A 15,550-nucleotide genomic window follows, 5' to 3' on the forward strand; every position below is an offset into this window, starting at 1 on the left:
AAATGGGTGAGGTCTGTTGCCAATACAAATAATATTTGTAATGTTCTATTACCAATATTTCTCTATTGGCTTGATGCCTAACTCTAAGCCCCCTCCTAAAGCAATCTCCTACCTAAATGCCTAACCCAAATTAATCTCCTACCTCAACACCTAACCCTAATCGCCTCTCAAAGTAAACTCCTACCTAAACGCCTAACCCAAATCCCCTGCCACAGCAGTTTCCTACCTAAATGCCTAATCCCCTCCCAAAGCAAACTCCTACCTTAACGCCTAACCCCAACCTTCCTCTCAAAGCAATCTCCTGCCTAAATGCCTAACCCCCTCCCAAAGCAAACTCCTATCTTAACGCCTAACCCCAATCTTCCTCCCAAAGTAATCTCCTGCCTAAACCTAATTCCATCCCAAAGCAAACTCTCACCTAAACACCTAACCCTAATTCCATCCCAAAGCAAACTCCTACCTAAACGCCCAACCCTCCTGCCAAAGCAAACTCACTTAAAGTATAACATGTGGGTAAATACCAGTACTGGCATATACAGGGCTTGGTAGGTAAGCACACTAAAATACACTTTGCCACTAAATTTGGGCTCAAGTATCCAGCAGCCTGGGAAGTAGATGGGGAAAAGAAACCTCCCCTTTGACACTGCATCAGCTGTCATAACAACACTGTATAATACAATGCCTACAATTATTCGCACAGTACTGATGATATGTAGATTAACATAATGGAGTATTTTTGTCATCTATTTTTTTCCTACTTTTTCAAACGTATAGTGCTGAAAAGTTATTTTTAAGATGAAAATGATCTCCTAGGAAAAAACTCAAAAAGAGAGAACTGCATATGGGCCTCTGTACCGGAGAACAAGGAGAGCCTATCAGAGCTATGAGGTGTTTACAGATACCTACGGTATATATTACATAAACAGGCAATTCCAACAAATTGCTTGTGTGCAGCATACACCTTACATATGCCTTTCATCTCCTGTCTCTTCCAGTATTTTGTACTGCAAAACGATCTTTACATCACGATGAGAGGATAGAACCCACTATGCATTATTCATCTGTAACACGGAATAATTTGCCATTACGCTGTAGAGTGACACAGATTACACACCTCATTGTAGGTAAAATGTGTTGCTTCATGTTCTACACGGTGCCTTTGAATTGAATTAGTCCATATATAGTGTGCAGCTGGGAAGCGGGATGTGATTTGTCTTTCCTGGAAATGTAATTACACAGAGCAGGCGCTGTGTCAGGGAGTTTCACGCGGTGTTAAATGCAGGTGCTAGGCAGCAATATTTCTCCAACTCAGCGGCACAAGCGTACAAGGCTGCCACTTAGCACCAGTAATCCGCATTCACCCATGAAAGGAACACATTCTTGTCCCCAGCTGAAATGTATAGCCACAAAAGAGCTAAACACGAGATAATTGAATAAATAAACTGTGGCGGTGAAATCTTGTACTCCCTCACGTCAGGCACCATGCCTGCTCCTGTTTAGTGCTCCCAACAGAGGTCAGAGATGTTGAACACCACAGGTCAGTTGTTTCATGGCTACTGCTGCTTCCTGGTAGTCTAACCACTGTAGGAATGCAACCTTATAACTGTGAATGGCAAGATGGGCTGCTGTGAAAAAATAGCACAGCTGGAGGCCTGCTGCTACCGATATGAATCTGCTCCTGGAGAGGAAAACCTCTAACCCAAAGAGTCTGGTAATGTGTACATCACAGTTTACCAGAGGAGTGTTACTGGCATTTATACTTTCTACCTTCTCTATAACACCGATGGATCTAATTTGAGGCCTTTGTGGTCACAGAGGAGGGAAGTGAGAGACCGCAATAAAGCAGTTCTGACTCTTCCCCTTTCTGCCAAAAAAAAGTCTTGGTCCTGCTAGAAATGCCTCCACTCGTCTCCCATTTTTAGATCTGATCTAGTACGCCGTTTAGGGGAGTTCATTACAGCCCTATGCCATTACTACATAATATTACTTTAAACTTGAAACGTTTGCAGTTAAGTACTGGAGTCTGTAGCTGGAAGTTTTCTTTTTCTTTCTTTCTGGTTCACATTAAAGTTAAACTCCACTCAAACTGATTATTTCACTGTTCAAATTGCCTCCAAAATAGCCACCTTGAAGTGAGGAAGTGTTTATGTTTACCTCCACTAATGCCACCATAAAGTTCAGTGACCAGCATGGCACCTTTCCTGCCAAGTCTTTACTTACTGTTACCAGGAGAGTCACCAGTGCTGGGCTCACGAGTAATCACGAGTGCTTACTCGGGATTTAAATGAGGCTTAATTGCTGCAGGTGTGCGGTTGGATGATAAAGGGTTATTTTACCCATAATGCCGCCGTCCTGCCTGCACTTCAAACAGCTTGCATGCGCCCTATTGGTGATTTTACCTGGAAGCATGTAACTAATTCATTTATCTGGATGCATGCAAATACCCAATTATTTTATCTGCAGACATGTCACACATTTGCCGCTAATGGAAGTCTATAGGCCGCAGGAAAAATCGCATATGCGTTTTCAAACGCATGTTTTGTTGCATAATATTCAAAAACGCATCAAAAACGCCCAAAATGAAAGTCAATGGGAACGCAATGGTATGCGTTTTTCAATGCTTTTTTTTCCTTATTGTTTTCTGATGTATTTTAGCTTCCTGTTGCCTTCCTAGTACTTAGCATAAAACACAATTGAAAAACGCATGAAAAACGCATTATATGTGAAACGCAGGCGCATAAAAACCCACACAAAACGCTTCAAAAATGCATCTGTAAAAAAAAAAAAAAAAAGCTAAGGCAAATGCAGTAAAAACGTATACAACCCCCCCCCCCCCCTCAGGACATAAAACGCAAACTTTCACACTCTGTTATGTGTGCACCCAGCCTTAATAATTAAGTCTGCTTCATGTGACTACTTGATTCAGTTATCTGGTGGTCTCTGACTACTTGATTAGTTTCACTGGAGGCGTGTAATTACCCGATTCTGAGAACTCCTTTAATTTCACCAGTTTTTTAAGGGAATCATTTCTAATTTTTACAAAATAGACTTTCCCACATCCCCAATATTATCATTTAATCAATTAAGGAGACATTTTATTTAGACACAATAAGCCCGATCCAATTCTCTTAGGAGATAATTTTTCATATTCTGTTTAAAATAAACTTTTTAGCACTCTGAAATTACATCAGTATCAAAAAGTTCAAACTGGCACACTAATGCAATGCAACTTCTGTGCCAAACTGACGCGACCTTTTTGTCAAATAAGTGTGTTGCGACCCAACGTACAGTTGCTGTACATTATGTGTCAAGACGTACTAGTGTTAAAAAATGGCAAGCAAGTTTGCCTGAAAATAATGCAACTTTTAATCACGTTGTGCATGCGCCTTTTGTGAAGCTTGCGCCTTTTAAGGGGCACATGCGCATATATAGTGGGGACATTGGCACCCAAAATTGATCAGCTGGGCGTTGTACCTGATGCTCCTTTTTTACCGGTGCTGTAAGGCAATGTCTTCGGTGTGTAAAGGCCATCAAAGTTATTTTGAGTATTTTCTTGCTTGCTGGTGGTTTAAAAGGCATTTAATTAATGAAATGTGAAAATATCACCTTTGGAGAATACTTAAGCGGGAAAAGTGAATTGGATCAGGCCTAATGTATCTTTTTATTATTTATCCACTTAATCACCTCGTTTAATAAAGCATTTATCATATATTTGTACTCAATCTCTTTGTTATAGTAGTATTACACTCATCACCTATGAGTTGTAGAGATCAGGGATGGGGGGGGGGGGGGGGGGGTTCATGTCAATGCTGCTGAGCAAACCTCTAGTGGCATTCTGCAGTCAACTGAAAGGCAGCACAGGGAGATAGGAGATTAACCTAACAGATGCAAGTTGAAAGAATATAAAAGCAAATGGTTGTTACTTTCTTGATGAACCTCATACAGCATACTAAAGAAAGAAGGGTGAAATAGAACTTTGAAAGGTTTATATTCAAGAACACGGTGGCGTAGTGGTTAGCGCTACGCAGCGCTGGGTCCCAGGTTCGAATCCCAGCAAGGACAGTTTGTGAAAAGACAATATATTCTTTACAGCACTACATTATATGTCAGCGCTATATAAATGCTTAAATAAGAACATAGTTATATTCTTTAAGTGCTTGTACGTTTCATTTATTTAGACACTCAATTTAGGTCTTATGTAACAGATGACCTATCTCATACATATACCCTCCATTCTTGTGACCTGGAAAAGATGTTAAAGAGCACTCCTGTAAACCTCTCTAAATCTTGTCCTGAGCAGACATGGTTGGGACGGTCTCTTCAGATTGTTGTCATGCCTATCCTTAGGCCTTGCACATAACAAATGGCATGTGTAACGGAGCTCAGAGAAGGAAAGGCCCCTATATTTCTGATTGTAAACAGAGTAGAAGATTGTCAATCTTCTTTCTCTGAAGAGGCGAGGGTGTCCCTCACAAAACAATTTAGCTCCCCACAAGTTTGTATTTTTTTATTTTCCTGAAATAAATACTTTTTTTATCTTGCCTAAGTGGCGCAATTAATCCTTTCGCAAGCCCACTCTTCCGGTCCTGGAAGCTCCTCACGCTGGTGGTTGCAGGTCTGCTGAGCTATGCAGTCGCACGCTCACTGCTGGATGCCAATCCGGTGAACAGCGGGTACATTACCCATCCTGGATGTTACCCTTGTCCGAATTAATGTGGCACAAGCACTAATGCTGTTAATGTTTTATTGTGGATTCAGCCAACCAAGCAGGTGAGAGATATTGGATTTGCGTGGGACGTTCACCAAACTGGTTTGCGAGCAGCGTGTGGCAGCCGACAACCTGAATGAAGTATTTGATTCTCACATCTCTCAGCTACTTCATGGGTCAGATGAAGCCACATTGTGGTGTCCGGTAAATCCAGCACATTTTCCTCTATGCAGAATAAAGAAATAATTGGCCTGGTGGGAGGAGAGAACCAGAACCCACCAAACCACACATGTTAAAAATAACCCTGTTCTAAGAAAAAAAAATAGTACACATATTTAAAACATTTTAATCACAGAAATTCATTATTATTATTGCCAGTCAATAGAAACACATATCTAGAATGCAACCTGAGTGTAATTTCTGCTAAGATGTTTAAAGTCAACAAGACAGCTTTATTGAGCATTAGTGAACTAAATGCATGTGGAAAATAGGTTCTCCTGAAATTCATCCAGTATCTGTTATTTCGTATAGCAGGGATAGTCCTCCTGTACACAGCTGTTCTTTGTCTGTCCTGGATTTGATCTAAGCAGCATAAATAAATCTATGGGAGTGCAGATGTATTTTTGACCTCACCATGTAAAATGGGCAAAGCTTTTGAGTTGTCTGGGTCCTGTTCCTGCTCCACTTGTGTGTAGGATGGACAAGTTTGTATGTTCTCCTTGTCTTTACTCTGGATTCCTCCTGTACCCCAAAACATACAGATACCGGGCAGCACGGTGGCGTAGTGGTTAGCTCTCTCGCCTTGCAGCGCTGGGTCCCTGGTTCGAATCCCAGCCAGGGCACTATCTGCAAAGAGTTTGTATGTTCTCTCCGTGTCTGCGTGGGTTTCCTCCGGGCACTCCGGTTTCCTCCCACATTCCAAAAACATACGGATAACTTAATTGGCTCCCCCTAAAATTGGCCCTAGACTACAGTACTTACACTACATAATATAGACATATGGCAATGGTAGGGATTAGATTGTGAGCTCCTTCGAGGGACAGTTAGTGACAAGATATATATACACTGTACAGCGCTGCGTAATATGTCGGCGCTATATAAATACTAAATAATAATAATAATAATAAGTGGTTTCCCTCAAAATTGGCCTTAGACTATGGTAGGGTCTAGCTGTTACGGAACTACAAGTCCCACAATGCATTTGCCTTTATGAGTCATGACTGTGGCTGTCAGACTCCTGCAATGCATTGTGGGGCTTGTAGTTCCTTAACAGCTGGAGGGCCAAGTTTGCCCATGCCTGGTCTAGGTTGTGAGCTCTTCTGGGAGATGGTTGGTGTTGGTGGCACTAATATTTGCTTCAAAACATTAGTTGTATCAGATGTCATTCCTAAATAAAACACAATGTTTATAAAACAGACCATCATGGGGAGTAAAAATGTATAAGTGGACCCAAATATCTGATTGCTACTAGTCAAGGAAGCCAGGTGCACAAGAACATATCTGAGTTCAGGGCATCCAGCACACGTATGTTTTAATTTGGGCTCTGGGTGATGTAGACAGCTAGAATATCAGTAAAAAGCTATTACTTCTTAAGGATGAGTGAACTTACCCATTGATTTATTGTCTGAATTGGGGCCCAGAAACAAGTATGGACACAAGCCCTTGGCCCTTCTTAATTCAATTCTCGCTATGATTGACCCTATGATTCTCCCGGGATCACATCCAGAGGCTGGGGGGGTAGGGGTGTTTTAATTACAAAATTAAGTGTGACCATTGGCCTTAATTAAGAACGTGCGTCATGTGTTGGCTGGAGACGAGATACCTATCTGCTTGACCTCTTGATACTGCTCCATATCATAATATCTTTATAGGAGGGCCTCAGAGGGATCCCTGTTTTATGTCATACTTATGCAATCGTGCTTTTTGTATGTACTTGATGTATGGTTTTTACTATTGCAATTCCTTTCTGTAACATGTTCACACTTTTCTAAATAAAGAATCTAAAAAAAAAAAAAAGCTATTACTTCCTGACCCTAACACTAACTTCCTGACCATTAGTGTTACGTTTAGTGAACAAATTGGGCAATTGTCTGTTATATTGCCAAGCACCAATTCAACTGCTAAACTGATAGCCAGTTCTCAGCTATACAACAGCTGAGCACCAGCACTAAAGGAAAGCTGTACTGAGTAAAATTATTTATTTATCAAATGAACATTAAATAGTTACTTTGCCATCAGTTCCTCTCAGAAGCTCACTATTTTCTTCTGAAAATGATCCCTTCCAGTTCTGACAACATTTTGTCAGAACTGAAATATATCAGTTGTTGTCAGTTATAGCTGAGTGGACAACTGATGTGCCCAGTATTGTCCATGTTTCCCTATTGCTCAAGTGGACGATGTTACAGTTTAACTGTGTGCTGACCAGGAAGCTGTTATGGGGTAATGGCCATTTTAAAAATGGGGGACGGAGAATTCCATTGATCACAGTAGACAAACAGGACGCAGGAGAGGAGAAAGAGACTGAGGAGTAGACTACACAGGAGGTAAGCATGTCTTGTGTATGACTTAATTTTCAGTTCAGGTTTTCTTTAAGCTTCCTAGTTTAACAAATGTTCCAATTTAATAAAGAGAATCAAGAACCAAGACGGGCTTTCCAGTCAGGGGCATAGCTATAAATCATGGAGCCCCCCAGCAAAACTTTGATGCCCTCCCCCAAATGTTGACACCCTTTCCCCTTGTCTACCCCTGGTGACCCTCACAAGGGTCATAAAACAAGTGTGACCATCATGATCTTCATACTCATAACAAGTGTAGCCACAATAACACCTGATCTGAAGGATGGACATCTTTATCATAGGTAGTGAAGTAGTAGTTGGGGCACCCTTACAGCTCTGCCCCCCCCCCTTGCAGTCACAGGGACTGCTCCCATCTAGTCACACCCCTGCTTCCAGTCATACCCTTATCATCTCCTTACTACCAACTAGCACCTCTCTGTAGAAGATGAGTCAAAATGCTCTGTTAAAATAAAACTCCACCCACTGCAGTGTGACGGCATGGGTAGAAGTGCAGTTAGGAGTCTATTCCTCACCTGCCTGCCCAAAGACCTTCTCTCCATCTTCTTCTCTGATATCCTATTGTGTGACATCATGTGTAAACACATTATGCTTGTCAGGCCACCTGTAACTCTATCCTAAATACAGTATTATGTCTATACTAAAACATCTAACCAGGAATGTCACCTGAGATTGGTATTCAATCCCTTGGGGGACAATGCAGAGCTGAGTCTGTACAGATGTGGAGGCCTGTGGCATGTCCTGTTACTATGCAGAGGGAAAAGAGGTCAGATGGAGCGGCCTATGAGAGCAGGTAGGGCGAGTGGAGGGGTTCAATGGTCCTAGCGGAGTTGATTTGCCAAGTTGATTGCTGCCTGCTGTACTTGGCATAGGTGGCTGTTATTATCCGTGTTTTATCTATCGTGTACAAGGCTTAACAGTGGGCTGGTGTGCAGTGGTCCTATTTTAAAAGGGTGCTGATAAAACTTTCCCACTGCTTCTTAAGTATTTTCCCTCCATTTGTAAATTGTCTCTCTGCACACCAAATTATTATCCCAGTACAAATGTTATCAATACTTAAGCACACAAGGAGTAAAAGTACTTTTTAAGCACAAACAGTGGCAGTGACATGCCAGTAACTTCATGGAGCGTTATACCATGTTACCGACCCTCAGGCTCACTTCAGAAGATTAACTAGAATTGCAGGGACATTGTAAGCTGTGAGGTCCTCATTCTGCAGTAATGCTCCTGTGAAGGGTTACAGTAATTTCGTGGATCTAAGACTACACACATGATATGATGAGCCTCATGCTTCAGAGTATTACAAATGTGACCGCTTGCTTGGTGTTCATTAGCATCATAAAATATGGATTGGCTGCACCTCCAGAGGACGTTGCCGTTCCATCCCCTCAGTGACCGGGTGACACGGTTCAAATCAGCTTAGTGGAAGAAGTATTCATATGATACTGTCACTGCTGATTAATAATTCCTGGAGGTCCTCAGGACACTGAATATTCCACGCTGCATGAAAGGTCTTCATTCTCTTTCTGCCAAAACGCAACATGGGAAGAAAGGTTTAGGAAACACTCTCTAGAGAGCCTTACACAATATTTGTGTTACATTCTGCATGTATGAAAAAAAAACTATAGCAAAATAAAAAGACTTGACTACAAAAAAAATATTTTTTTGTATTAACTACTTATCAAAAGACTGAAAAAATTAGAAAGAAAAGAGAACAAACTTTAAAGTAAAGAGAAACTTGCCTTCTGGAAAGAGTCAGGTGGTCAACTAAGTAATTTATTGCCAGGTATGGGTCAAGTAAATGGGAGTGTTTATATCGGCAGTTTACATGTGGCGTTCTGATCCCGATTTTCCCCGTCGTTGTAGGCGACCCTGGAAGACGCATTGGTTTCCAGTGTTGATTAACCACCGCGTCTTCATGTCCCCCTGCGAGGCCGAAATACGCAGGTCGCAACGGGACGCTGCTGAAAGCCCGCGCATGCCCCCGAACGAGAACGGGACGCTGGAAGACGGCAGTCTGGTCCGACCCTTAAGACGCATACACGCCATATTTCCGCAAACGACGGGTCCGCCAGACCCTCCTGCTGGGCGGATGTTCTGCCGACAGTAGCACGTAAGCATGCACTGTCGGCAGACCCTCCCGCTGGGCAGCCTTATCAGTCTGTCGACAGTGCGTACACACTTGCTACTGTCGGCAGAACGTCCGCTCAGCGGGAGGGTCTGGCGGACCCGTCGTTTGCGGAAGTTTGGCGTGTGTACACGCCTTTAGAGACCAAACAAAGGTTACATGTTTAAGCACATTATACAGAACGTAAAAACTTCTAATAATACACATATCTAGGGATGGAATGGTTTCCTAAAACACAAGCTTAAGAAATGATCTTAACCGATAAATAAGGAATAGATGCTTAGGCCTCTGGTGTGACTAGATTGAGGTGGTGCTGATAGACTGATGTACAAGGCGGTGGAATGAAGCACGCTGCTGATGTACTCACCTTTTCATCTCCACTAAACCCTCCAGCTCTTTTGATTTGCAAGATGCTTTCTTTAACACTTCCTCTGGGACTAAGGCCAGTTTAGCTACATTTAATCCATAACTCCTTGCAGCAACTCCTCTGGTTATCTCATACAAAAATGTAATGTGTTCCGGGTCATCTGCGGACTCTGGAGGAAGGATTAGAAAGGGATACAAAATCTGATCAATCATTTTACAGCAACAAACAACTGATTGCACATTTTACCTTTTCTAAGCAATTTTTTTTTTATTAAATGGATCACACTATGAATTCCTGTGTAAGATAAGGAGTGGCATTACATGAATAATTACATAGCCTGGTGTCCCCTTACTCTTCTCTGACATCTAACATAACCTGACTAAGCACAACACAGCTCAGGGGAAAGTTTAGGCCCCTTGCACACACAGCACGTCACATGACGGTATTCCTCGCTGCAGCCGCCATTGGTCTCAATGAGAGAGGCCACAGTACCCGTGGTGCGACGCTATGTGACAAAAGAAGGCTGACTAATGCAGAAGCTGCAGCTTGTTGCCGAGCGGCACAGTGCAGCGCAAGACTCTATGGGGGTCAATGCACTGCAAACAGTATTTATAGATTGTTGCGGTAGCAGTGCTCATGAGCATATAAGTGAAATCCCATGACACACTCCCTGTATGGAAGTGTGCGCGTTACTGAGGGGTCAGACGTTTCTGACATAAGACTTCACTGGCTTAAACTTTCGGGAGGGGAAAGGGGGGCATGGAGATTTCCTGTTGCCACAGGATGTGCTTTGGTCATGGCCGGATTTCCGCACAGGCCACATAGGCCAGTGCCTAGGGCGTCTGGAGAGTGTCAGAAGAGCTGGGGAAGCTGTCGCACATCTGCAGCAAATCCGCTGTTGTCCCGGTAATCAGCTGTCTGTGGCCGCGCTGTCCTCAAGTATGCTAAATATCTGCTCACAGCCCATGATCAGCCGTACTCTGCTACAACTAAAGCCTCATACACAAACTAGATAATCTTTAGCCAATAATCTAGCTTGTGTCCAGCTGATGCTGTGTAGCTATCTATACACAACAGAGAAAAAGCCATCCGTATGGCAATAAGTAATGAGTAAAAAAGTCAAAACTATATTCTCCAAAATATCAAATCTTTATTAAATGGGTCTGTTTGCACATATCACTTTATTTGACCTTGAAGTCCCACTACTAACTGCCACTATTGTTACTGATTTTTTGTGGTTGGTTGTTTATACTCGAAGGGACGCATTTTTCATGGGTTACTGACGATTCACCTTGATTCAGAACCACTTCACACATTCATCATTGGCCAGGACTGTCTTATTAGGGACCCCCCCCCTTCCCCCCACCCTTATATCCCCTTCCCCTCTTCCCTCCCTCTTTTCATCTTGACTCACGTTTGTACATTCACGTTTTTGAGAAAAAAAAATATTTTTTTGGGTCCTTTTTGCACGAGGCACTTTTTCTAATTGTACTAGTTATTACAGTCTAACATTGTTCACCCTGCACGACACTTTCATACTATATTTATTATATGGTTGTCTATCCATATTGCCATGCAACATGTATGATTTCCCCCTTTTTTCACCTTATGTACTTGCTATATCATCTTTGTCCACCAGATGGCGATTGCTGCAATACTTATGGTGGCCATACATGGTACAATTTTTCATACAATCTTACCATTTCTATGTAGTATAAGGGTAAATTAAGTGAATATACTGAAAGGATAATTTAGGCAGTTCCCTTATGTTACATAGAAATGGTAAGATTGTATGAAAAAATTGTACCATGTATGGCCAGCATAAGACTGTTATATGTATTTTTTTTATATTGTGTAATCATTATGCACGTACGTTGCGCCGATATATTTTTATTACTTCACTCATCATTGATATATATGACCCGTTTCACATTTCATGTAGCATTTGTAATCCATCCTTTGTTCTCCTCTTTGTATAATAATTTGCCTCCCCCTCTTTGTCGCAAGTGCTCCTTCACGTCAGTAGCAATTCTAGATAGGATGGGATTGGGTGGGCGTGCCACATGTTGGCGCGCAGCGCAGTCCCGTCAGCATGACGTGGCCACATTGCGCAATTAGACAGGGCGGAAGTCTTAGGCCTCAATTCACTAAGCTTATCTCCTGTCTTTAGTAGTATTCAGGAAACATTTAACCTCTGGCAAACCTAAAGTTAACTCTTCTGTCTTTAAGTTAACGCTTCAATCCTTAAAATAACTCCAAAGTTAAAGACAGGTTGTTAATTAACTGCATGTGAAAATAACTACAGAGGAGGTAAATTAACTACAGAGGAGGTAACTTAAGGAATGAAGAGATAAGATAACTCTCTCACTGTGTGGAGGTACGTTTTCTCTTGCCTTATTATCTCCAGTATGATCTTAGTGAATTGAGGCATTTGTATTTAATGAGGTACGATCTCGTACTCCGCTATCCTCTGAAGAAGCAACGGTATCTTGCGATACATGTGAGGGACAGCACGGCAGTCGTCTGCGTGAGGGGGCACATTGTGGTAAGATACATATTGCTTTCTATGACGGAGGTGTGTTCTCCAATGTTTGCCTAGCTCTGTGCTGGTTATATTTTCTGTTACTTATACGTGCACCCAGATTGGGCACTGCTTTGACATTATCTTTTTATTCTTTGCTTGGCATACGTATATATGCCCTTGTCCCCCTTATATATATTTATATTACATATTGTACATATTCTCAGAGGCGGGACAAGGTCCTCCAGCACCCAAGGCTGAGACACCAAAGTGCTCCCCTCCATCCCTCCCACCCCAGCCGTCACACACTGATTGCTATTAGACTAATAGGTGCCCCAGGGCCCCCAACCTCCCCAACACCTTAATTTCTAGTTATCTGGCTTGCAGTCACTGTCATGTATCCCCTTTTCTTATTTCTTTCTGCTTCAAACACAATTAGAAATAACAGCTGAATGAATTCTGCGCCCCCTCCTACACTGCGCCCTGAGGCTGGAGCCTCTCCAGCCTATGCCTCGGCCCTGCATATTCTACCCTTGAATTGTACTCTGTATAGACTGTATTGATCTTATATATTTGCAGACGTATTGACCTGCTGCATGTAGCAGTTTGTTAATTGTTTGTAATATTCTTGATACGTACCCATTTAATAAAGATTTGATACTTTGGAGAATATAGTTTTTTACTTTTTTACTCACTACTTATAGCCATACGGATGGCATTTTCTCTGTTGTGTATAAAGTGCATTTTTGCATCCTAGGCAATGATATTCTTTTGGCTCATTTGCTATTTTGCTGTGTAGCAATCTGTCTCACCAGATCACTAATCAATGAGCAACAAAGAAGCCAACTGCACGCATACTCCAGCACTGTCCTTTTGCCCCTCATTCCTTTTCCTTACATACTGATTGGCTATAGCTGAACACTGTGTCTGTACAGTGCTCATTGCCTGCAATATTGCCCTAACAACTGAGTAACAATTGTAAAGGGCAACACAAATCCAGCGTGTTTAGGGGGCTAAAGTTCAGCAAACCTGAGAGTCAGATAAGTCATACAAAGCAAAGGTTAAAGCTTCTAGCAATGTTTACTAAATGTGCACAATGCATAAACCCGTATAGTTGTCAGTTATGGGGGGAATGGCTTTATTTTTCCTCCAATAAGATGGAGATTAGAAGCAACAGAGGTCACAGACAGGCAGATCACTCACTGAAAGGATAGGGAGGGGAGAGCAAGTTGTCACGTTAATTACACATCGCTTGGACCTGCAGCACTCACTGGCTGATGTTGTAGTTCAGCGCATATATAAAAGGATCATAACCTTCCTTTACTGTGTAGAAAATATAATTATTACGTATTGGTAGAAGCAATGTTCCAGCATTGGCAGAACATCTGTGTGAGTCATGATGAGGAATGCTGCTTCTTATACACTTGTGATTGTTTTTCTGTCCATCTATACACACCTCTCCTGGCTGCTTGTCTGGGAGGTGTGCGCTCACCATAAAGAGAAGTGATAATAGTGCAGCAATTTAACTACAGACAAGTGTAGTGACACCCTTCTGTGCACCAGTTATATAAAAATGGCCCCCCCAAATGCCTAATACTAACCTCCCTCCTAACAACTCCCCCATATGCCTTATACTTCTCCCCAAATCCTTCCTCCTAATACCTAACACTAACCCCATTCTAATGCGGAAATAACCCCCGTCTAAAGGCGTAATACTATCCTTCTCCTAATGCCTAACACTACCATCCCTTATGCCTAACACTACCCTCCCTCCCAATGCCCAATACTAGCTTTCGTTCTAATGCCTAACACTACCATCCCTTATGCCTAACACTACCCTCCCTCCCAATGCCCAATACTAGCTTTCGTTCTAATGCCTAACACTACCATCCCTTATGCCTAACACTACCCTCCCTCCCAATGCCCAATACTAGCTTTCGTTCTAATGCCTAACACTACCATCCCTTATGCCTAACACTACCCTCCCTCCCAATGCCCAATACTAGCTTTCGTTCTAATGCCTAACACTACCATCCCTTATGCCTAACACTACCCTCCCTCCCAATGCCCAATACTAGCTTTCGTTCTAATGCCTAACACTACCATCCCTTATGCCTAACACTACCCTCCCTCCCAATGCCCAATACTAGCTTTCGTTCTAATGTCTAACACTAACCACCCCTCCTAATCCCGGACACTAACCCCCTCCGAATGCCTAACACTACTCCCCTCCGGCACTGTAGTGGACATTCTGCTAGTGATGGCCGACTTGACTACTAAGTACAAGTAGTAATCATTATTATTATTATTTTTGATTTATAAAGCGCAACCATATTCCGTGGCGCTGTACAAAGTAAGAAACAAACATGGGGTACATTATAATACAGACAATGGTGTACACCAAAATACAAGATACATAATTAGTGACAAAATACAAAGAATGATACAAAAACAAATTATAGAATTGGTAATGACAGTGATAAAATTAACATGATGAATAAAATGTATAATGATTTCCAAAAAACAAAAGGGGGAGAGAACCCTGCCCTTGTGAGCTTACAATCTAAAGCCAAGCTTACAATCTAGTAATAGCCGATCTCCTGTTATCGGGCACCCAACGCACCTCCTTGGCACCATGTTACTGCAATTTACATTTCTGTCTATTACAAAGCTGCTGATTGTGGCACCCAATTCATCTTATCAGATTATAAGGTCATTCAGTTTGTGCAGCTGTGGAATATAAACTCCACCTCCCTTACTTTGCTCTGTACAGCTAATTATGTATGTATGAAGAGGGAATACCTGGGCTGTCTATGCTAAAACTTGTGCAGATCCCACACTAGAAACAGAAGGCAGCTTGAACTAAGACAGTTTTGGAATATATAGCGCAAAACTAAGTGGAAAAAGCCATCATACTGTTACCGGGGTTGTGTTCTTCATCGAGGTAGAACGCCATATGGTAGTTTCCAACACAGGCAGGATAGACTTTCTCCAACTCACACAGTGGTGGGTAGTGGGTGACAAACAGTGTCAATGATGGTACCTGAATACACAAAACCCATTTACAAACATGAGCAAACTACTGAGAGCATCACTGTGACATCCAAAGCATTAGAACAAAATTCTGACGTTAACTACAAGATCCAGGCAAGTACTTTTTCACCATATTAAAAGTGCCTTAAAGAGAACACGAGGTGTGTTATTACATCTAAAAAAGGGAGGCATGTTCCCATCTGCAGGACATGCCTCTGTG

At 42.2% G+C, this 15,550-nt stretch overlaps 1 protein-coding gene across 4 annotated transcripts in view; it reads right to left on the reverse strand.

Annotated features, from left to right (window-relative positions):
- Window positions 1-5,038: 5,038 nt before the first annotated feature.
- The window catches only part of MSH3 (mutS homolog 3), a 246,423-nt gene continuing 235,911 nt past the window's right edge, over window positions 5,039-15,550 (reverse strand). For all 4 annotated transcript variants that reach the window (XM_068247988.1, XM_068247981.1, XM_068247994.1 and 1 more), the window contains exons 22-24: window positions 15,220-15,340; window positions 9,777-9,945; window positions 5,039-8,807 (exon numbers count right to left, since the gene is read on the reverse strand). In XM_068247988.1, coding sequence (XP_068104089.1) covers window positions 8,717-8,807; window positions 9,777-9,945; window positions 15,220-15,340 — 381 coding nt within the window. In that variant the 3' untranslated portion in view covers window positions 5,039-8,716. The remainder of the gene's footprint in view (window positions 8,808-9,776; window positions 9,946-15,219; window positions 15,341-15,550) is intronic.

This window comes from Hyperolius riggenbachi, chromosome 1, assembly GCF_040937935.1.
Source record: "Hyperolius riggenbachi isolate aHypRig1 chromosome 1, aHypRig1.pri, whole genome shotgun sequence".
NCBI classification, from domain to species: domain Eukaryota; kingdom Metazoa; phylum Chordata; class Amphibia; order Anura; family Hyperoliidae; genus Hyperolius; species Hyperolius riggenbachi.